Raw genomic sequence first — 23,470 nt, 5'->3', positions numbered from 1 at the left:
TAATAATATATTTGTATTTATTATACAGTTCTTTAAATAAATCTCTTGGGTTAAATAGATTTTACAATAAACAAAATATTATCTCATGTGGTAATAATATTAAAATTATTTTATATAATATCAAAAATAATTTAATTTTTTATATATTTTTTTAATATTATATGTTTCTTTTTATTTAAAATTTAGTTTAATATAATTTAAGATTGTAAAGCATTAAAATATTTTTTAAATGGTTGAAATTATTTTAAAACATTTATAATGTTACATTTATTTTAATATTTTATTTCTATTTATTATAAATATAAAACATTGAAGTCAAATTTTTTAAAGTAATAGAACCAAAGGGTATTGTGGTTAAAAAAGAGTTTGGATGTCTCTTATTAAAAATTTAAGAGTCTATATAGTCATTTTTCAAAATTTTAAGAATACAAATGTCAATTTTCTTAACATCACACACACACAAATACATACATACATATACACACACCACACACACACACACACACACACATATATATATATATATATACATATAGAGAGAGAGAGAGAGAGACGCACAACTTGATGAATGGTTCAAATATTAATGTCAAATAGGAAAGGGAAACGCTAAGAAAGCATTGATTCAACGCCCTATCACCAAGGTTACTCAATGCATTGAGTTTACAAACTCGATGCAGACACAAGAATGGAATTTTATTAGTTATTAGTTACACGCTGTTCATTTTGAATTCTTTTGATATTAAATTCTGAGGAAAAGTAAATAAATTCTCCGACTGACCATTTGGGCAATGAAACCGTCATCTAAGAACATTCAAAGCCAGACTTGCTTTGAATGAAAACATTTGTTGATCATTGAAGTCGTCTGTATTATGTTTCTGTTTGGAATTGGAGTGTTGTAGGTTTTAAGATATAACTACGGTGGAAAAATAAAATTGTAACTATGAAACAAATATTAATAGTATGTAGTAAATATAAAATTTAAATAATAATTTAATAAAATTATTAAAAATATAATATATATTTTTATTATACAAATGAAAAATCATATTAATACATCTTCTAAGGTACAACAGTTAGTGTTTATCAAACATTTTAATATTGTATCTTAAATTATACAATTACTCAATCTCAACCTCAAACAAACCTTATATCTATTTGATTGCCTTCATGATTTTTTTTCAAATTATTCTTCTTAATTACTAGCACGTATTATACAATCATATTTCAGCTAATAATTACATCGGATGTCTATTGGACTATGTGCATCTATTCTATGATAACAAATATTAGAAGGACACCTATTCCTCCCACAAATTAGTGAGAGAGATATTCACATCTATCCAAATCTTATTTGGGAGAGGACGGCAGGACGCTGGAGTCCTTCGAAGAGGAGTCGAAATGTCGAATCGCAGTTCTTACATAATTAAAGTTGTTTTAATCTTTTCTATTGTTAAATAATTGTTGGCAACATTCATGCTTTAGGAAACTGACAGCATGGGTGCCCAATTTTCAAATTGGGTGGTAGGTCGGTAGGAGGAGCAGGCGAGCAGCCACCGTCCGAACCAATATGAGTTATCAGTAAATTTCCTTTCAATAAATGTAAGGATGAGAATTTAGACTGTGATTATCCTATTAATTTAACTTTTGTGCGGCCCCACGATTAGACAATCGTCATTTTCAAGTTACTTTCAGGATTATCTTTGAATTGTTCAGTTGTCACTACACATTATTGAAGAAAATAAAGTCATATTCCGAACACATTTTAATACAACAGGCACAGGCACTGCACTATTGTATTTGTTTAAGATGATTTAAACAACCATGCATATCCGTCTACCAGGCATTCTACTTTCCAATATTGAACATGAAAAATTGCAGTGCACTTCAGTACTGAACTATTCTGACAAATACATATCATTTTGCAACCCGGTACTCTATGCAGATAACATATCTGTTACCTATGCCGACACCCCAAATCATTGTCAGGAAAATTCTCAATTAATTCCATTACACAAATTATTAGCGGGCTAACGGCAAAGCTTTAGCGCTATTTTCTCCCTATCCATAGCACTAATCCAATTAAATAATATACGAATAATCTATCTGACAAAAAAATTACCTTAAGTTTGACAACAAGTATAACCTCATCCTACGTAATTGGGAAGGTTTCAGTTCTGAATTTGAAAAGCTTCTTCACCTCTTCTTGTTCTTCTTTCTTCCCTTTACTTGTTTCTCTAGACTTCGTATTCTCTGACTGAGGACGGCAGATGAAGATATTTTTTGTTCTGTACTTTTTGGTTGTTCGGCAGTTACGGAAGCAGATGCCTGCCTTGCAGCTTTTGCTTCACTCGCTTGTTTGATTGCAGAGAACAGAGAGAAGGAAGGCTTCGGATCAGTCGTTTGTTGAACCACAGGTATTTCAGGAACACCCAGCATCTTCTTTACTCCAGGAACTTTAAGCACTGGGAATTTAACAGAGAATCGATTAGTTAAGGTTAGAAACAAGGATTTCGGCAAAGTCAAAAGTCAAGTTACAAAAAGTACATTATGCAAGTAACGCTTTTTGTTTAAGTAGCAAAAACCACTTTCAGTCTCCTATAAGCTTTAAGAGTGAACAAACTCACCTAGCCCATACACAAGCGAGAAAAAGTTTGATGTAATCCAATAACAAAATATAGCCTGAAAAGAGGTACACAAGCACAGCATCAGCAATTCCAATAGCACCAGAGCAATCATCAAAATAAGAAAATAGGGATAAACCTTAATTAATCTACTCTTTTTAAGGAAACAAGTACGCAAAAAAATCAAATGTATGATGGAAATTTAAGATCACTAACTTATATCTTTAAAGTTTCAATCATATTTAGGAGAATGATTAAACACCCTCATTTTCGATGACCATAGGGCACAATAGTGAAGCACTAAGTTATTCTAGAAAGACTTGATTCCCCATAGACGATAGAGAATCTTAATGCCCTGAATCAGAAAAGCAAAGATATCTTTCCTACTCAATAAGAAAAGAAGACGCCATATTATCATGGAGATTGGCCCAGAACTGCTGCAATCTAAAACAAACTAAAAATGAATACATAATTTCAGGGCCCATCGGCAATTTAATATTAACCACTGACAGTTTTTCACAATGTCACCTCAATAACAGATGCCATAAAAATGATTATGCTCTAGCAAAGAAATAGCAGGATTACCTTAGGAAAAGTCATTGTCAATGGAATAGAGAGAACAGCAAAGCCCCTTGAAATATTTTTCATGGTTACAGCAGCAGGATTTCCTTCCAAACCTTCTTGCATGTTGCACTATGAAAGGTTAATGTAAGTGAATTAAATGCATAAAAAAAATGAACGAAGCAAGATTAACGAGAAAATTATACACAGAAGGCTAAATCAAGAGTATTAGAGGATAATTGTATGCTAGTTCAGTTCAATCTCACACGTCAAAAGAGTGCCTTACCTCTACTGTTATCAAGAAACTCAGGCCAGTCAAAATTGGTAAGATGTAAAAACTATCCGGAGTTGAGAGATCTGTGAACCAGAACGCTCCACCATTTTTGAATGAGGGGACTTTCTCTGCCATGTTCGAAATCTGTTGTGGGAGAAGGCGCCATAGATAAATATAAAATGTAAACAACAAAATCTCAATCAAATAATCAACTCCTGAAACATTCAACAGATTGTATTGGAAAAGAAAATCTTACCGCAAGGAAGAAACTGATAAACACTGGTCCTTGAATAAAAAGTCCTTTCAATGGAGTTAACGGGTGCACACCATATCTGTTCCAAATTATATAAAAAATGAAAATGTCTCAAAAAACATTTTAATAACTGACAAAGAAATACAGACATAATCAAGGGTCCGGCTACGGTGCAACGGTGGTACTGTGCCACCATTGCACCATAGTTTTCTCCCATAATCAAATGGCTTGCACACCATATCTGATCCAAATTATATAAGAAATAAAAATTTCTCGAAGGACATAGAGGAACTGGTGCAGAAATAAGAAATCATCAAATGGCTTGCATATAGGTTGAATCTTGTAGTATAATTAAGGTGTTGCAAACTAGAGCTCATAATCATTAGACGACTCACAGATACATATAACCTTATGTATTACATCTGATGAGGGTAATACTCTTCAATAATATCAATTGCTAACATTAATCAACGATAGCATCCTTTTGATAAATATTGAAAGAATTAAGATGACAGTGGGCAATTGCCTCATCTATAATCCTCTTGAACAAAGTCTCGGTGCATGATTATACTTAATCTGCTTTACAAGTAAATGAAAGAATAAAGCCGTGCCCATATCCACAAGAATATGATACAAACTTGCATCCACGATATATGCCTAGCAGTCAAAATGTTCAGTAATAAATATGTTCTATTTTATAGTACGTCATTACTGAAACTTTATACGACTGACTTTGTTGGTAGCAGTGAGTAATTAGGCTATGAAAGATACCCAACAAATTCATTAATCATCACTGTTTACCCCTTGCAGAGCATGGAAAGGTTACTTACTCCTTAAAAAGATTCTGCATCTGTTTTTGACCGTCAGCCACAGCCATTGGGTCCATAGCCTGAGCAGGAAAAAAGAAAGTGCAGACTATGTCAGAAGAAAAACATTTGCAGAAAACCAAACCCTACCATTTCCACATAAGTAATTCTATGTCAAAGCAAGCCTGTCACAAAAACTTTCTGCAACAGCAAGAGATTTAGTCCTGGTTCTACTGCACTGGCATCACGTTTCACCCAGATACTTCAAGCTTGTACCAGCAGGTTTATAGGTTTTTCAATGGTAAATAATTCAAGGAATTTGTATCACTAAACCAAATAAGTCTGTTAAATATAGAGCCAAGATCCCAAACCATAGTATTCACAAATTGTGTGTGTGTGTGTGTGTGTCTCTCTCTCTCTCTCTATATATATATAGGGTCTCATTAACTACAGAAAACAGCTGAAAAGGGTCCAAAGAATATGCCCCAACATTATGTATATGATCTTAGCAAGTGATACTGTGATAGTATAAGAAGAGAAGAAATGACCGTCACACCTTATCTTGCATATCTTGCTTGATTTCCTCCAAGCGCGGTCTCATTAACTGTAGAAAACAAGTGAACAACCGAGGATTACACCCTCTATATATGTGCAAATAACGACAAAGTAGAAGGAATTGGGGTGAGAGTAAAAGAATCACTGTATTCTGTTTCAAAAACAACTACTGCAAACTCAACTGTGATTACCTCTGGTTCAAGTAGCATTGAGTTCCAAATTATATAGCATAACAATAGAAAGAGAGGGGCAGACCAGGGGAGAGATAAGAAAGAGGAAACAAAAAAGGTTTGCAGGTACAAATAAGGTACATACGGTCAATTTTGAAGTTGATTTGAGTTGATTGATCAAAAGTGGAACAGTTGCTGTCCGAATCAAAAGAGTTGTCACAATTATGGAAGCCCACCTGAAAAAAATAATAATCTACATCAGGGGGACGAAATAAAATGCTTACGTACAGAAACTTGTGACAAACGTACAACTACTACCACAAATATCTGACTAAGATACGAAATTATTAAGTCATTCACGCATATTACATTCTAGAAAAAATGGGGGCATCCCTTTTTGACAGTTTTCAGGTAAAGAAATGCAAATAGCTGCTTACCAATTAAAGCCGGTAAAATTATGCATTGCATCAATAAAATGCTGTAGAGCTGCAACAGGCAAGAAAGAATCAGCAGCAGCAATGGCAACCTCATTCACAGCTGGAGCTTGGTTAGCAATAGCTTGCACTGTCGTCTCCGTGAAAACATCAGCCACATCGCTGATCAATTCTATCTTATCTGCTCCTTCTCCAACCGTAGTTGACATATACCGACAAAAAGCAGAACCCACACTCGGAACGAGAGAGAACTGTGAAACCCTTTGACTGTGGAAGAAATTACCCAACCCATACGAATTATTTAAACTGCTTCCAAACGACCTCGATTGGATGAAGCTATGGATATTAGTTCGAGACAAAGTTTCATCAGGAGATTTTTGTTTATGATCGTGGTCGTAGATAATGTAGTTAAATGATGGATTATAAGCTCGAGCAATAAGGGTTGCTCTCGTAGTCAGGCTTCGCCGATAAGCCATTGTTACGAGAATCTACGGGCTCAGGTAACGGAAACTGTAAAATAAGAAAATTAGCGGCAGTCTTTAATAAATGATGGGGTTTTGAAATTCAAAATTACGTTAGATACTGCAAACGAAAGAAAGCTAAATAAATTATGATACTACATAAAATACAGATCAAGACTAATAAATTAATTTTTTTAATTAAAAAATTAATAAACGGAGAGAATCATGCAAAGGGCTTACCGTGTCAGTAGAAGTTGCTGAGGTGAAGTAGTACTGGGAAGTATCTGGTGCTGACCGAAGACGAAGAGGCTCGAGTCCAGAGATTAGAGAGAGCTGCAGGGTTTTAGGTTCGTACCAGATGAGGGTAATTCCGTCATTTGCCATTGGACCAAGTAATGGGCTTAACCAGTTCATTGGGAGTGCACTTAAAGAGTCTTAGTGGACGGACTTGGGTGTTTGAAAGTTGAAATGCGGGGTTAGTACTAACTGCACCCTAGTACTTTTTTGCGAAGACACCTCCCACGATGAGGTGCAATAATAATAAATATCATTCGAAAATAATAACTTTTTATTTAACACATAATTTATTCTCGCCACTCGCGAGTTATCAGTTCTGTGCTTATTATATACACACCTCACCCGTGTTGGTCTATTTTGAGAAAATAATATGGGCGCATGACTCAAAAATTTAGCAGTTGATTTTGGTTGTAAGATATTTTTGTGATTATTAATGGGTAATAATATGTAGTGATAACATTGTCTTTTGAATGATTTGGAAATTGTAACTCAAACTTTTGCAACAGAAGTTACGATTTATGAAACATAATAATCAAATTCAATTCAAGCGATGTCTCGTTCCCAATTTATAAATAACACTTTTATGTCCACGTACAATGTATTCACCGTATTTAATTTTATTTGTATGTATAAGTGTACTTATCTTATATATACTTTTTATGTGCAAATAGCATTATTCTTAGTTGTCTCATGGCAGCCCAAAAATCTTTGGTGAATGTATAACTTGGTGGCTGCGGACGAACTCGTTTTATTTATTTCATTTAGGTAATTAATTAAAAATTTAAAATAGTTAAGAATTGAAGCTAGCTAGAGTGTGAATATATGTTAAAGAATACATGTACTTTTATTTGATTTTATTTTATTTTTAGTCAAGAAACTAACTAGCCAGTACATAAACCAGCAGGTTTCGCTCGCTCGCACGAACAGCTAGCATTATTTAATTTATTTATTCCATCGGTGAACTCTTTGTTCGTTCCTTTCAATTAATCAAGCCCTGAAATAAGAGAATTATCAATGCGAGGATACATTGGAGCCACAGCCTCAAGGCACTCGCAGATCGACTGCCGAGCGGCCATGTTATTCTGGTATGGCATCGGGGACTTGACTCCTGCGCAGCAAGAATCCGATGGCTTTGCTTCATTTTTCACCAAGTATGGGACGCAAGGGTTCAACTCGTTTACTACTGAGTTACAAGCTGGTACAGCTGATGGACTCGCCCGGGCCCCATGAGTCAGTAGGAGAATAATGGAAATAATCCTGAGCAAAACACTAATAAGTTGTGGAGACATTTTGGTGTACTTTAGATATATATATATATATATATATATATATATATATAGGTAGATAGATATGATTATTGATTCTGATCTTTGTATCTGTGTTCATATAGATGATCTTATTTGAACAATTTAAAATTTGTATCATTATTGAATTGTAATATAATTTTTCAATTGAAGTCTATATATAACAGACTTCTTAATTTTGTTATTTTCCTAAAATTAGGATTTAGGTCTTTTATTTTTAGGGAGATTATTTAGGAAATAAGCAGTTGTTTTGGAAGCAAGTCAGATTTTTTTTTTTCTTTTTTTCAAATATGGTACCTACCACAACTTGTTATAGGAGTACAATCCATCTCTATAAATAAGCTCGTGTTCCACACAATAAAGATAGTTCACAGAAATTAAAATCTTGGTGCGGGTGATGCAACTTACCTCTTTCTCACTTCTCACTTCTGCCCGTAGGGAGTATCAGGGGATTTTACCTGGTGCATAGCGAAGATGATAACAACAAATACGAACTGGTTCTATTTATTCATTAGGTAAGTAGTTAAGAGCTAGAATCTAAAGTCTTTTTTAATGATACACGTGGATATATAGTCATAGTATCTTTAAGCATCTTTGTTCCTTTAAAAAAAAAAAAAAAAAAAAAAATTCCATTGACACGCACGGCATGTCTCATTTGTATTCACTTCGTCCTGAGCGTACTTAAGAAGAAGAAAATACTAACTGTAAGTCGTTTGTAAACTATAAGCTTTTACAAATAAATTAACTTAAACATCTCTTGAATGGTTCGGATCGGAATTTGCTCAATTTTGTAATTGAAGAAAGAGTGATAACAAGAGTTTATAGCCAAACAGAAAGTGCCACTCATAATAACGATCTTATACCCAACAAAAACTTTTATTTGTACACTGTTATTGTCTCTTTTACTGAACATAAAATAGGGACCGCAATGCAAAGCTGGCTCGCATTTATTCGGTTGCTCAACTCCTTGGTCTTTCATTTAAGTCCTGCATACATATACAAAAATTAATTAAGTTAATGCATAAATATACCTTTGGTTTTTTTATTTATTATTAAATCATCTGGTATTCGGAGATTACATTGGGTCCTAATTAATCCATATTCGAGTTGGGTATGATTACTAGGGCTATAAAATTCTTCCAATAAATATTTTGCGCAGTTGCATTCACAAGTCTCAACCCGAAAATCTTAATTAAGTTAGAACAGCTGCATGCCAGTTAATTTATGTTCTTGTTGGTTTTTTTAATAATCATTATGCATGCATGCGTGAGAAGCGTGAGACTAGAGTTAATTACTTAGAACAATCGTAGTTGAGAGAAGTAACGGCAGGCAGCTATACAGACACTCCGCACTTTTTGAAAGGCCGGTGAGAAGGGAGCAATCAATTTGCCCAAATATTGGGGCCACGGATTCAAGGCCCCGGGAGCAGCCTTGTTGTTATTGTATTGCTTCTGGCTCTTCACTCCTCCACAGCAGGTGTCTGATGGCTTGGCTTCAATTTTCCCCATGTAACCAACGCAAGAGTTCAACTCAGAGTCTATCGAGTTACAAGCAGGTAATATAGATGATGATGCTGCTGTACTTGATTGTCCTGTGGTGGTCCCAAAAATAGTTGGTGCCCCCATGACGGACCCAGAAATTGTTGATTGTCCTACGGTGGACTTCAAATATTTGGTGTCCCCCGGATGAATTCCGAAAAGTTTGGTGAGTGTCCTGATGGTTGTCCTGTGGTGGACCCGGTAATCGCTGATGCCTCAATGATGGACTTAGAAATTGCTAGCGAATGTAAGGTTGATTGTCCTGTAGTGAACTCAGAAATCTTTGGTGTTCCCGGTGTGGATCTAAAAACATTGGTGATTGTCCTATTACTAGCCCACTGGTGGACCCTTGTATCCTTGGTGAACGTATTATTGGATGCCCCACGGCTGACCTAAAACTGACCTAAAAATTTTTTGTGAATGTACTCTTTGCTGCCCGAGGACGGACCCAAAAATCAGTGAGACAGTGGTGAGGAAAAAAAAAAAAGGCCAGACATTGGTAATTATTATGATCACTTGATTCTTCTAGCTCTAGTGTGGAAGATTGTGGGTGAATTGCTTTAAGTAGTGATATATATAAACATACGTATGCGTACACATATACATATACATACACATTTATGCATGTATACTTAGTTTATTAATCACCAAAGTTTTGTTTATTAATCACTAAAGTTTCATGCTCCATTATAGTGGAGTTGATGATGGAGAATTACGTACCAAAGATAATTCTTCATACAATTTGAATGAAAGACTGAGGGATTTTTGAACTAAAATATTGGTCGCTAGATGGTTAATCTTTGAATGCTCACATATGCTTGCATGTCTAGATATTCTACAAAAACCAAGTGTCAAAATGATTTGTTTACAGATAATACAAGATCATATAATATTGAATCCAAGAATTTATATGTCGTCCCTTGCTCATTTAATCTTTTTTCCCCGTAATTGACTCTTTTTGTTTTATACAGAGTAAAATGCAATGAGACAGGTTATAAATTAATCAAATTGTAGTTATTAATTCCAAGTACGTACACAGCAAGGTGAATAAAAATGAATACGATCAATTTCACAGGAAGAAATATAAATTAAAGTAAACTTTACGTAAAATGGCTAGTAAAAGCTGTGTATGTATTGTCGTCTACGGTGATAATACTGAAGAAGAACGTGATGATGATGTAGATGTAGATGTAGTTGATGGTGTCGCTAAGGAAGAACCATCGGGTGAATTGCGACACACAGGGCAGGATGCATTCATTCTAAGCCATTTGTCTATGCATTCTGCATGGAAGTAATGATTGCACTCGGGTATAGTCCTTAGCGTCTGCTTAGGCTCATATTCACCCAAGCATATTGAGCAAGTATTATCATTTGGCTTTGGCAGTCGCCCGCTTTCACCAAGCAAAGTTTTAGGGTAAGACTCTATGGTGAGTCTGTCGAGACCGTTGACCACTATAGCTGGTGGCGGCAGGGTGATTGCGGTGGATATTTCCGTGATTGGTCGTCGGCGCCGGCCGAGTTGGGACTCATGACCACTCCCGACCTTGCGGCAAAGGTAACAACATCCAAGTCCAATTATAAGCAATGTTCCGGGTACTCCAACCCCAATGATAATGGCATACTTGGTCCCCTTTGACGTACCTAATTAAACAGTCAAAATTATGAATTCCATCCAACACACGACACATGGGCAAATCATATTTTCAATTAATTAAAACCTAAGAATCATCGGGCCTTTTTGTAATTTGCTGTAGGTAATCCATCAAGTGTACTTTGGAGGCCCATTATTGTTCGTAGGTTATGAGAAGCAATCACCACACGTGTCGCTTCCACAGGCCTACGTTCTTTAAGGGCAGCCCCACCCTACTTAAGGACGTTGACATTGCAACCGCCATGTATTCCTTTCCTTTCGGCTAAATTTGACTTTTCTTAAAGCCGTGTGTCATCAAACATCGTCACATTGCACACTACTGTTTTATTATTCCATTTCTATCAACCCTAAACTTAAGATCCAAGATTCAACTAAAAATCGATGATCTGAACGGAATTGTTTAATATGATTCAATAATATGCAACGAATGAAAACAAAAATGTTATAGATACCAATACCGGAACTTGAAAGATCGGAGCATCCAGTAGCAAGACCGACATCACTCTTGAAACCACAAACTTCACCGCGATCTTCACAAGGAGCACAATAGGGATCAGTCCACGTTAATCGAATATCATCCTCAACGCCAGTCCCGTAGCCCCACAAAGAAACCGGAACCATCACCGATCTAATAATTTCACATAATGATATCGGCGGCGGCAACTTTGACCCTTCATAATGCCTGGTTGGCACAGCCAAGACCGTATAATTATCATCACTGAGACAAGGAACAATCCGGTGCTTGAACGCAGTCTCCGCCGTCGAATTTGACGAACAATTGAGAAACGTGAAGTCGGTGACCAAGTCTGGATGAAAAGGGAAATTACCGAGGCTGAAATCGTTGAGGTAACGCCTAGGGAGACAGTTTTGTGGGTCGTTGATGTTTAAAGTTTGGACGCTGTAGTCGATGTTGAGGACGACGAAAGGTTCCGAACCTGGAACTGGAAGCATCAGAATTGTTTGGTTCCGAACACATGCAAGTTCAAAACGCGGATACCCACAACGAGGGTTCCTGACCCTCCATGGATTGTTTATTATTTGAAATGGGAACTTCACTCGTACGCTGCTGCTGCCGCTGCCGCAATATTGTACGGGGCAATTTTCTATGCTTGTTGCGATGTGATTAAGTGATAAGATGGAGAGCAAAATGGATGATAGAAAGATTTGTTGGGGAGCCATATTCTTTGGCATTAGTCAGTGAAGCTATAATCAGTTAATTACTTGTGATGGCTAGCTTTGGATTTTTGCTTAATTAAGGGGAAAGGATTCTTTTATATATATACACACATACATACATATTTATATATATGAGGACTAGAGTAAAATCTTTTATTTGATCGAAGTTTAAAAATTTGATATATTTACAAACATATCTCTTTTACTGAGACTAACATTAATGAATTATATATATATATATATATATATATATATATATATATATATATATATGTGTGTGTCTGTATATGTGTATGTATATTTTCGTTTATCCCATCAAAATTTATAGGTACATATATATCTATCTTCTACTTATATTTACAAAAGAGGAAATCTACCTACTCAATTACGAGAGTGTTGATTATCATTAGGCTCTGCCATTAATTAAGTGGCTCCTTCTAAATTAAGTTATTATTTGATCAAAGAAGTCAGAAGTTATTCAACTTTGAATTAGCTACTAACCAACCGTGGTCAAATTTTTAATCAATATTAAAATGACTGCGATTCTGTAATGTAAATTTCCTGTATTTAACCGATTTTGCTTTGTTTTTTTTTTTCTTGTTATTGTGTGTTGCCTGGTTGATTCATGTAGTGTGTTTTGTGTTTTATTCTATCTTCCGTTCTTAATTTTATTTATTTAGTCAATGTCCAGCTCATATCATTATGCTGAAGATTGAAGGTTGCGGGTGAAAGCTGGAAACCAATTCTTAACAGCTCTTAGTGCAAGAAAATAATCCCAAGCACTTGTCTTAAAACTAATTATTATTTTAATATATATCCCGATTCTAAATTTCGAAATGATGTAAAGTTCTGGCTTTCAAAATAGGAAAAAAAAAAAAGAAAATTGGTTCTTGATCGAGTTTTAGTCTATGCATACTCTTTTTAATGTTGATTTGAATTCAGATTTATTTTTGTCCGTTAATTAGTATTTCATCAGTTAATCGATCGGTCGGTTTCCAAGTTCCAACCAATACAAGATACTGCCGCAGTACCTTTTGATTATTAGACTTTTCTTCACTTGTATAGTTTATCAAATCAGACGTCAAACATTGATTGATTGTTCCGATTTATGGAGAAGTGATATTTCAGCAATGAGAAAAACTTATGTATAATGATATGTTAGCTTGGCTAATCTAACTTAACCAATCGGCGCAACAATATGTCTTCAAAGTGGGATCATGAAATTTTTAATTCTTATTTTGGATGATGTCACCACATTTCCCACCAGGAAACCCACCCATCATTTGCTTGGTTAAGTGAACGTATCATCTATGCCATTAATATTTCTCTTAGATATTCGTCACCGTGTTTTGTTGAAATTAATATCAATTCTCTGATTTTTGGCCTAACCGTGCTGAATTCGTAATTACTACTATCCGAAGCGTGTCAAGGCCGGTGACTTGACCAAAACGGCACCATTGATTAATGAAGGCCTCTTTCGACCTCTTTTTCTTTGATTTGCTTGTAAATTCCAAGTCCAACACAGACTCATTCAAAGAGAGTGTATAAAATTGTCCGGTTTATTCTACTTCCAAGACGACCAAAACCGGGTTGAATTTTTTAAAAGAAAAGATGAATGACGAAATTTTGCAAGTCTGTACAGAGGTTGAACGAGTAAATAAGTAAGTAAAGGCAAATTAATAGCCAAAAAATACTCTTCAAATACATAGTTTGTTTTTTCTAATGTCTATACACAACCCAAAAATTGTCATCTATGGCACTGCCATTAGCGAAGATGAAGATGAGGACAAAGACATTGATGAAGACGGAGTTACAACTGAAGAATTCTCCCGCCAATTGCGACACAACGGACAAGTTGCATTAATTTTGAGCCATTCATCTATGCAAATAGCATGAAAATAATGGTTGCATTTAGGTATAGACCTCAATGTCTCCTTAGGGTGATACTCACATAAACATATGGGGCAAGTACTGTCATTTGGCTTCGGTAGTCGGCCACTATCACCGAGAATGGTTTTCGGATACGATTCTATGGTGGGTTTGTCAAGACCTGTCGGAACGAAGGCCGGCTGCAGCTGCGGCGTGATGGAGGTGCCGAGTTCAGCGTCGGAGTTGCGGTGCTGGTAACAAGCCCTAAATCTGCCGCACAAGTAACATCCAAGTCCAATTATGCACAACAGTCCTGGTATTCCAACGCCTATGACTATCCCGTACCTGGCAACCCTTGGTAGACCTTGAATACAAAACGCAGCTTAATTAGTTGTAAATCAATTGGGAGATTATCATTTTTCATCTCAAGAAATCACATCAAACATATATCGTAATGACTAAGAAAGTGTCATTAAAAAATGCTACAACTGTCTGATATGCACGTACGTACCAACCAAAGCCATCACCATAAGACTAACTCAGCTTTTTTTAGCCTTGTTTTTGAATTAAGATAAATAGTTTTTTTCAAGTACGATATCATATTGACCATTTAACAAATAAAACAAAGACCTTGCAATTGTGTGTTCAAAGATTCCGTCTGCTCTACGTTGCCACCCTAATTGTTTAACGAGCAAACCTATCCACAATTTCCACTTAAGTCATATTATTATAATTTAAAAAATGTTGATTAGTTTACAAATAAATAGAAAATACTAACAAAAAGGAATGTGTGTGTTTATTTCTAAAAAAATTTTGTCCCGCTAGTAAATTAGGAAAAACCTTGAGAATTTGATTGTCGTTTTCTCAAGATTTTAATCGAAAAGAAGATAATATTAGATGGCATTGTACCTAATTATACGAGAATTGAAGTCAGCAGTCAGGGGAGCATTGGCATTTTGTTTGTTTATTTTATTATTATTATTATTATTATTATTATTATTATTATTATTATTATTATTATTATTATTATTACTATTATTATTATTATTATTTTGGATATCTTTTGGAGTTATTGAATTAGAAATTTAGCATAATGTTTCGTTGGATTCTTTTTTTTTCTTTTATGCAGTATAATACTAATTACTAATCACTAAATATATAACTAAATGGTCTTACTGAAATACATTTCAAGTAACTTACAACCCATGTAAAAATCAGTGGATCCCACTGCCCATATACTAATATTGCATTATTTTACAAGGGTTGTAAGTTAACTGAAAAGTTATTTATTGATGTGTTATTTATCAATTGGTTGGTGAGATAATATAATTAATTCACTTAGATTTTGTAAAGAATTATCAACCACTCAATTAATAACACATCATTTAAGATAATTTTTTAAGATAAAAAATTTGGAACGTGCCTCACCATCAAAATTCAGAAAAGTATAACATGAAGTGGGACCAATGTTTCATAAACACCGCACAAGCAATCACAACTGTCGTTTTGATTGCTCGCGCCAACATATACGTTTACTGATGAAAATGATTCCCCATCCCTCTTTGATTGGGATCGACCCCTGGCCGCCTTACCATTAGTCATCGGAGACTTAATTTGATGATCAAACATAAAAATATTATTCATCTTCGTTCCCCGATTTCCATCTCCTCTTCTCAATTTAAAAAAAATAGATAAAATAGAATTATCGACCAAATATATATAACATACCAGAAGAGGCAGGAAGATTGGCGCATCCAGTGGGCATGTCACGACTCGCACCCTTCTTGAACCCACAGAAGCCTCCACCCTCTTCACACGAAGTACAATCGGGCACGTTCCATTTCAACGTCACACCTTCAGTAAGATTAGACCCAACAGGCCACATAACTGGAACCGAAACCGTCTTGATCTCTGAACATGACGATAGTTTTGTTGACATGTTGTACAGATAATAAGTCGGTACAGCCACAACCACTACTACAAAAATGAGCTTTACTGACACTAAATTAGTGTAGTAAGTACTTTTCCTGACACTTGTTAATTGTGTCAGTAATGCTCAAGCCAGAACACACTGACACTAATTTTTAGTGTCAGTGATTTTTGTATCAGTAATTCATGTCACTATAGCATCACCAAAATAATGATACGATAGTGTTAATATTTGATGATACTATTTATATGTCAGTGATTTATGTGACTATAGTATCAATAACAAGCTAGCTCGATAATATCAAAAATTATTCATGTCAATTTAAATATTTAGTGTCAATATTTAATAATGTTATGCAGGATTGGTTAATAAATTTTTTTTATTCTAATTATATTTTTCCTGAATGTTTTACAACCAAAAGAAAGCTCAAAATATATTAAATATATAAAATGTCGCAATATAATTCACATAATAAACATCCCAAATACATCACTCAAATTCACATGATTCAACTACACCACTATCTAGAAAAGAAAAATATAAGTACTAAATTAAGTTTTCAACAACCACAGAGTACTAATTTAGTTTCCACCAAAAAGAAGCACAAGAACATCACTCAACATCCATATGCAGCTTCATTTTTTTCCCACCTACAACAACATAAAATCAATTAGTATGGAAATAGATTATGGAAAACAAATTGATTGTGAGTAGTTAAACAGAGCAATTGAAGGATGTTTCAACAACTAATAAAACAATAAGAAATAAGATTACAATAATACTGAAAGTTATAGAAATAAGGAACCTTAGCTTAAGTTGTCTGAAGAAGCCATGTTGGATAACCTGCTACAAGTCACAGAAAACAAAACATCTAAGTCAATCTAATTAAAAACTTCCTATTTTTTATAATCAAACAACAGAAATCTGCAATCAAAACATCCATTTACCCACTCAAACTTTCAGCCTTAGTATAAACTTCTTTCACTTTAATCTCATAAAACTTGTCAAATTTATGAAACTCTCATCAAGCCTTCTAAAAAACTACCGCTCTCATTCCCATCCTTCCTCAACAATCCTCAAAAGTATTTTCATTGCAAAATAGCCCAAAAAAATTATAGGAGTTGTTTTGACTTTAGAATAGCAACAAAACAGCCCCGGGAAATCTGTAGGGGCTGTTTTGCAGTGAAAACAGCCACTAGAAATTTACAGGGGCTGTCTTGTTGTTGTTCTATAGTAGAAACAACCCCTGCAAATTAACACTTTCAGATGAATTAGAAAGGAAAATAATGTTACCTATGATAGTCATCATTGTTGAAGTCATAGCAGATAGCCTGCAAATTAACAATAATAACAGCATTTACATCAGTTTATGAAACTGCTTTTATTGGTTTTTTTTTTTTACAAGGATATGTATATAAATAATAGTGCAATTAAACTTACATATATAATGTATCTTAGACCAACCATTAATGTGGTATAGTTTTTGTAAAGTACCCTATTTACCTCAAAAACTTCACTTTCCTCTATGCCAAGATTTTGAATCATCTATTATACACAAAGTAAATTTGTAGAAACTAGTTATACATTTGTTAAACAAATAAACAACTTAAATGACAAAAGTTTACTAACTGAATAGAAATGCACCAAGGTCATTATAAATTGGCACTACTTACTGAAATGATCAACAACATTGACACTAACACCTCATACATGAATTCAGATTTTAAGCGTATAAAGAGAGTTCAAATGAATGATTGCTTATACATTTTATAACAGATTTTACAACAATAAAGTAGATAAATGGCAACTCTACTAGAGGTATGTTTCTAGTATAAGGAATCAAGCATAAGTAAAGGAGCAAGGTAGTATCTTATCATCCACATAATCAACACACCATGACAGAAATCAAATCAAATAAATACTACGAGTGCTGAATGGAAGAAAGAAATTAAAACATTTTCTGTAAAATATTATTATTATTATTATTATTATTATTATTATTATTATTATTATTATTAATCAATAACAGGTCTTAATATAAAGCAAAAAGTTTCCGATGATAATATCCAAAACTATATAGTCAAATACTCAAAAGCTGAAACCAAAATATCAGAAAAAAATTTATAAAAGCAATAACAATAAACCTAAGCAGTAAACACAACAGACCCACCAGCTTTTTTAATTTTCTTCTTGGCTGTTTTGGAAACGCTTCACTACAACGAGTTGGTTCTCAAGCAAAAGGCCCTTACCCAAAACCTTAAAGTAGCCAAACTGAGTCACATCGATCGTGGGAACATTGTCTTTGGAAGCCTTGGCTTTGACCTCCTGAGGTACCATTGGCCAAAGCCTTGTTTTTTTTTTTTTATCCATGACAATAAAAACTGATCTTTTATATATTCAAGCAAATGAAGCGAAACCCCTACTCAAAGATACCATAAAAACTAGATGGCAATTTTCAACACTAGTGTCTAAAGCCCAGAGGCCTATGTATTTGATAAAACAACTAACGGAACACTAAACACATAATGTTGAAATTCAAAAGTTAAAAGGGTCAAACAGAGAATTGAAACATAATATGATTCGCCCTTAAGATAAATTCTTGGCCCTCAAATCACATGCAGAAGCAAGCTACAGTGAAGAGAGATTCAGAAGAAGCACTGAAAATGCCAAAAGATCGAAGTTGCCCTTCTTGAGAAAATCGACCTTATGATTACAAAGGCGATTCAGGCAAGACAACTACTACACGAACCCTAAAAATGGAGTTGCTTACCTTCTTCAGGGGATGCGGGGCAAATTAAATTATTGCAGTAATACTCACAACTCAATTAATTTGAGTATTTGACTAATCTAATTCAGACAAAAAATTAATGAAAAAATTAAAAAGTGGAATCTCAACTCACTGTCTCAAGCGCCCAGCGCGATAGCTACGGCTGAACGCGGCTGCAACGGCAATAATTTAGAATGGAGGGTGAGATGGTGACCAAAGACGGAGAAAGTGAGAGCGACTAAACGAGCTTGAAAGAGAGGGGTTGCCGCTACTGTGTGTGCCTTCAGAGAAAGAGTGAAAGCGAGCGAGCTACTGCAGTGTGTGGTACGACCTGCTGGGCTGCCGCCGCGCAGGCTGCGTGTGCCGTTGTCATCGTGCGTGCTGGTAAGGCCTTAGAGAGGGGCTGCTGCTGGTTAGTGCTTAGGGAGAGTTAGGGATTTAGGCACTTGGAATTTTAGGGATTTGGATTTTAGTTTGTTTGAGAGGGAAAAAATTTTAGTGGAGGGAGATCAAAAATTTTGTGTTAAATTATAGCAAAGGGTTTGTAGTTAATTATATACGGTCTAACCAAAAAAAGAAAATATCCACACAAGTGGTTTGTAGTTTGAAATTAAAATTTTAACTTCGGAGATATTGAGTTCGAGTCCAAGTAAAAACATAATTAGAATAATATTTGTTTTTATCACTGATACTAAAGTATCGGTAATTACTGAGTTTTATGCTATTGACACCTTAGTACCAGTAATTTATGATTCATATTTGTTAAATGGAAAAAATGATCCAAATGTATACCATTACTGACACTTTTTACAAAGTGTCAGAAACGAAGTGTCAGTAAAGGTCATTTTTGTAGTAGTAAACAGTGAAGTTTTCTCCGCTTAGACAATCAACGATTCTTAATAATCCACTAATAGTGGTTAGTATCTGATCATCAGACAAGTAGTTAAGAAACGTGAACTCTGAAGGGTACTCTTGCTCATCAAAAGGAGACCCGGCTAGACTAAATGATTTGTCAAGGAACAGGCCGGGGAGACAGCTGTTGGGCTCGGATTCGTTGAGTATTAAGGTTTGGCTCAAGTAGTCAATGCTAAGGACAATGAATTCCCCTGAATTCGGCAGTTGTATGACCGTTCTGGTCATGTTGTTGCATGAAAGATCATAACCCGGGTAGCCACAGCGCTCGGGTTGATTGATAAGCCGGAAAGGAAACTGAACTTCCGGCCCGTTGATCCGGCATTTTATGGGGCAAGTGATAGCAGTACTGCCGCCTCCGTGAATAAATGACAGTACAATACAAATGGAGAAGAGGAATACTTGTGCTTCTGCTTCTGAGGAAGCCATGTTATTTTTATTATAATAAATTTTTGTGTCACAAAAGAGAGTTGAAGGTCGGCCAGGAGGCTTAAGCTTAAGGATTTCTAATTAAAAGATTCATGTTTATAATTATAGAGGTGCATGTGGAATTTTTATTCGTCGAGGAATTGCGACTTTTAGACTGATCTTGTTATATTTTGTATGGAACCCGTGCATGGGCGGACCCAGTTCAGGCCCAGGAGGGGCTTAAGCCCCCCCTGAGCCTTAAAATTTTTTTAAATTTAGCCCATAAAACCCCTTTTAATTATTAAGTCCAATAACTTTTCTCAACAAAAACAAAGTATTTTGGGCTTTGAAATTAAACCCATTTAAATAATAAAAACTTTTTAATTTAATCAAATTCTAATTTAAAACTAACTTACAAAACTCATCGTTTTATATTAATAATAAAAAAATTAAAGGAATAAAAAAACAAACCCCAAAATCATGAAACTGTGAATCACCAAATCACAAAGACCGGCCACCGCCACCGACGAACGTTTCCATTCCTGCTGCCAGTCTGCCACCAACTCGTTGTTATCTGTTGCCGCGATCGCTGAGCCTTTGATGATTTCGTCCCTTGCTAGATCAGCCATAGCCCATAGATTGAAACAGGTATTGTGCTTGAATGTTGTTTTGAAGTTTGACTAATGATTCTGGTCGAATGAATGTGCTGCATCTCTCTAACTTCGTTCATCAATTCTTATTCTGATAGCTATCTACAAAATTCCAAAAGTAAAAGTTGATTTGTGAAAAGTGAGCAATTCTTTAATATTAAAATTGAAAGGGAAAGTGGTGGGACAGTGGGTGGCACCCACTAGGTGCTCTGTGAAATGATTAAAGTTTTAAGTGGTGTATAATTTATTATATAAATTATAATTAAAAGCAATCACTTTGTTAATGCAAATAAATGAGCAATTGAAAAAGTAAAATTTACAATCATGTATCTTTCCCGTGAGCCCCATTGGGTGTGTTGTCAAATAATGTTTTTATAATATCAAATTTGTATTAAATTAATTATTCTTGTTCGTTATTTTGTTAGGATTTAGCCTTACTGTGAAATTTAATCTAATAATTAATAGTTTTATTTGATTTGAAACAGATATGGAAAAATTTTTTAAAAAGAAACCACAGCTCCCATCTCCTTTAGAAGGAACTAGTCATGGTTCATATGAAGTCAATTTACAAAATTTGCCTGCTGACCCTGGCTTACGACCTTGTATTGATAGTTATAATTGTAATATTCGAGATCAAGTCCGAAGAATATACTTACAAAGGGGTCCTTTTCAACCTAAGGGGCACAATTTTAAATTTGAGAAATTTGGAAATCAACAACGACGATTTGTTTCGGATTGGTTCAAAGAATTTGGTTCTTGGCTGGAATATAGTATAAAAGAAGAGTCTGCATATTGTCTTTTTTGTTATCTTTTCAAAGAAGATAATGGTGATCAAGCAGGTAGTGATACTTTTACTGGGAAAGGATTTAAAAATTGGAAAAAAAAAGAAAAATTAAAGATTCATGAAGGAGGTGTCAATAGTGCCCATAATCGAGCTAGGCAGAAATGTGAAAGGTTGATGAATCAGAAACAACATATTGCAACATTTTTTGAAAGACAATCCGAGAAAACTCAAAGTGAATATGAAACTCGCTTGAATGCTGTTGTTGATTGTATTCGATTTCTTTTAAATCAAGGGCTAGCATTTCGTGGGCATGATGAATCTGATGGTTCAAGCAACAAAGGGAATTTTCTTGAGCTTTTACACTTCCTTGCTGATCATAATGAAGATATTAATGCTGTTACTTTCAAAAATACTCCTCTAAATCTGCAAATGACATCTCCAAAGATCCAAAAAGACATTGTAAGTTGTGTTGCAACTGAAACTACTAATGCTATTATTAGAGAGATGGATGGTGCATTATTTTCTATTCTAATTGATGAGTCTCGTGATATATCTACAAAAGAGCAAATGGCTGTTGTATTACGTTATGTGGATAAGAATGGATATGTGGTTGAACGTTTTGTAGGCATTGAACATGTTTCTAGCACTACAGCTGCCTCACTTAAAGAATCTCTTGACAATATGTTTTCAAGGTTTGGATTGAGTTTGTCAATGTTACGTGGGCAAGGTTATGATGGGGCAAGTAATATGCAGGGTGAGTTTAATGGTTTGAAAACGCTCATTTTAGAGGAGAATGAATCTGCTTATTATGTTCATTGTTTTGCTCATCAACTTCAGTTAGCTCTTATTTCCGTGGCAAAAAAGCATGAGGAAGTTAATTCTTTATTCAATTTAGTTTCAATGCTAATTAATGTTGTTGGAGTGTCAGCTAAACGTCGTGACATTCTACATGAGAAACATGCTCTTGCAGTTATTGAAGCATTAGGTAAAGGCGAGCTTTCAAGTGGACAAGGTTTAAATCAGGAGATTACTTTAAAGCGTCCTGCTGATACACGCTGGTCTTCTCATTATGGTATGTTAATGAGCATAATTTCTATGTTTCCATCTGTGGTTGATGTGCTTGAGGTAATTGAAGTTGAAGGAAATTCTGAACAAAGATTTCAAGCTAATACGCTATTGAAGTTGATGCAATCATTTGATTTTGTATTTTGTTTATTCTTAATGAAAAATATTCTTGGCTATGCAAATGAATTGTCACGAGCACTACAAAGGAAAGATCAAGATATTTTGAATGCTGTAAAATTGGTTGAAGTTTATAAGCATAACCTTCAGAAGTTGAGAGATAGTGGATGGGATTCTTTATTTGGTCAAGTTTCTACTTTCTGTAGCAAGCATGATATCGATGTTTTAGATATGGATGATTTGTTTTTAATTCCAGGGCGATCACGCCGTAAAGCTCGAGAGATCACAAATTTACATCGGTATCGAGTTGAGTTATTTTATGCTGTCTTAGACATGCAACTTCAAGAGCTAAATAATCGTTTCAATGAGTCAAATACTCAGTTGCTTATTTGTTTGGCTTGTCTATGTCCAAATGATTTGTTTGCAGTTTTTGACAAGGAAAAATTACTGCGACTTGCTGAATTTTATCCTAAAGATTTTTCTGCAATAGATCTTATAGCACTTGAGATGCAACTTGATGTATACATTATGGATTTACGATCTAGTGCAGAATTTTCAGAATTGAAAGGGATTGGTGAACTTGCAAGGACAATGGTTAAGACTAAAAAGGACAAAGTGTACCCGTTAGTTTACCAATTGGTTACATTGGCTTTAATTCTACCTGTAGCTACTGCCACTGTAGAAAGAGTATTTTCAGCCATGAATTTTGTGAAGAATCGACTTCGAAACCGGATGGGTGATCAATGGCTGAATGATAACTTAGTTGTATACATAGAAAAAGATGTATTTGCTTGTATTGACAATGAAGATATTATTCGACGTTTTCAAAATATGAAAACACGTCGAGAACAGTTGAAGAAGTTTTAA

The 23,470-nt window shown here is 34.9% G+C and overlaps 5 protein-coding genes across 6 annotated transcripts; 1 reads left to right on the top strand and 4 right to left on the bottom strand.

The window, feature by feature from the left end:
• Positions 1–1,858: 1,858 nt before the first annotated feature.
• LOC102611077 (mitochondrial inner membrane protein OXA1) lies at positions 1,859–6,513 on the bottom strand. Of its 2 annotated transcripts, none has more exons than XM_006476325.3 (10): positions 6,376–6,513; positions 5,678–6,184; positions 5,386–5,476; positions 5,072–5,119; positions 4,540–4,598; positions 3,713–3,788; positions 3,469–3,600; positions 3,207–3,314; positions 2,625–2,679; positions 1,859–2,462 (listed from the first exon to the last, which is right to left on the bottom strand). In XM_006476325.3, the coding sequence occupies exons 2-10, from the start codon at positions 6,148–6,150 to the stop codon at positions 2,194–2,196; spliced, it is 1,311 nt and encodes a 436-aa protein (XP_006476388.2). In that variant the 5' UTR covers positions 6,151–6,184; positions 6,376–6,513; the 3' UTR covers positions 1,859–2,193. The 2 variants fall into 2 exon arrangements, with proteins under 2 accessions (XP_006476388.2, XP_024954976.2); XM_025099208.2 differs by having other exon boundaries at positions 5,678–6,256; positions 6,376–6,501.
• A 3,760-nt stretch (positions 6,514–10,273) lies between these two features.
• On the bottom strand, positions 10,274–12,213 carry LOC102610777 (putative RING-H2 finger protein ATL21A). The gene is made up of 2 exons (XM_006476324.4): positions 11,384–12,213; positions 10,274–10,915 (listed from the first exon to the last, which is right to left on the bottom strand). The coding sequence occupies exons 1-2, from the start codon at positions 12,114–12,116 to the stop codon at positions 10,416–10,418; spliced, it is 1,233 nt and encodes a 410-aa protein (XP_006476387.2). The 5' UTR covers positions 12,117–12,213; the 3' UTR covers positions 10,274–10,415.
• A 1,639-nt stretch (positions 12,214–13,852) lies between these two features.
• LOC102610479 (putative RING-H2 finger protein ATL69) lies at positions 13,853–15,909 on the bottom strand. Its single transcript, XM_006476323.4, has 2 exons — positions 15,699–15,909; positions 13,853–14,334 (listed from the first exon to the last, which is right to left on the bottom strand). Exons 1-2 carry the CDS (start codon positions 15,907–15,909, stop codon positions 13,853–13,855), a joined length of 693 nt encoding a protein of 230 aa, XP_006476386.3.
• Positions 15,910–19,498: 3,589 nt separating this feature from the next.
• LOC127901230 (putative RING-H2 finger protein ATL21A) lies at positions 19,499–20,008 on the bottom strand. The gene has a single exon (XM_052438063.1). It carries the CDS (start codon positions 20,006–20,008, stop codon positions 19,499–19,501), a length of 510 nt encoding a protein of 169 aa, XP_052294023.1.
• Positions 20,009–21,124: 1,116 nt separating this feature from the next.
• LOC107178100 (uncharacterized) lies at positions 21,125–23,470 on the top strand. Its single transcript, XM_052438021.1, has one exon. It carries the CDS (start codon positions 21,125–21,127, stop codon positions 23,468–23,470), a length of 2,346 nt encoding a protein of 781 aa, XP_052293981.1.

The sequence above is a fragment of the Citrus sinensis genome, chromosome 3 (assembly GCF_022201045.2).
Source record: "Citrus sinensis cultivar Valencia sweet orange chromosome 3, DVS_A1.0, whole genome shotgun sequence".
Lineage (NCBI taxonomy): Eukaryota > Viridiplantae > Streptophyta > Magnoliopsida > Sapindales > Rutaceae > Citrus > Citrus sinensis.
The sequence above is the reverse complement of the archived record's forward strand: the minus strand, read 5'-3'. Positions and strand labels throughout refer to the sequence as shown.

Coding starts and splice junctions, on each gene's coding strand:
- LOC102610479 (XM_006476323.4), bottom strand. CDS start 15,909: ATGTCAACAAAACTATCGTCATGTTCAGAGATCAAGACGGTTTCGGTT. Junction 14,335..15,698: donor CAATCTTCCTGCCTCTTCTG/GTATGTTATATA, acceptor TTTGTATTCAAG/GTCTACCAAGGGTTGCCAGG.
- LOC127901230 (XM_052438063.1), bottom strand. CDS start 20,008: ATGGCTTCCTCAGAAGCAGAAGCACAAGTATTCCTCTTCTCCATTTGT.
- LOC107178100 (XM_052438021.1), top strand. CDS start 21,125: ATGGAAAAATTTTTTAAAAAGAAACCACAGCTCCCATCTCCTTTAGAA.
- LOC102611077 (XM_006476325.3), bottom strand. CDS start 6,150: ATGGCTTATCGGCGAAGCCTGACTACGAGAGCAACCCTTATTGCTCGA. Junction 3,789..4,539: donor ATGCAGAATCTTTTTAAGGA/GTAAGTAACCTT, acceptor AATTTGGAACAG/ATATGGTGTGCACCCGTTAA. Junction 3,315..3,468: donor GTTTCTTGATAACAGTAGAG/GTAAGGCACTCT, acceptor AACCTTTCATAG/TGCAACATGCAAGAAGGTTT.
- LOC102610777 (XM_006476324.4), bottom strand. CDS start 12,116: ATGCCAAAGAATATGGCTCCCCAACAAATCTTTCTATCATCCATTTTG. Junction 10,916..11,383: donor CTCCGATCTTTCAAGTTCCG/GTATTGGTATCT, acceptor CTGTTTAATTAG/GTACGTCAAAGGGGACCAAG.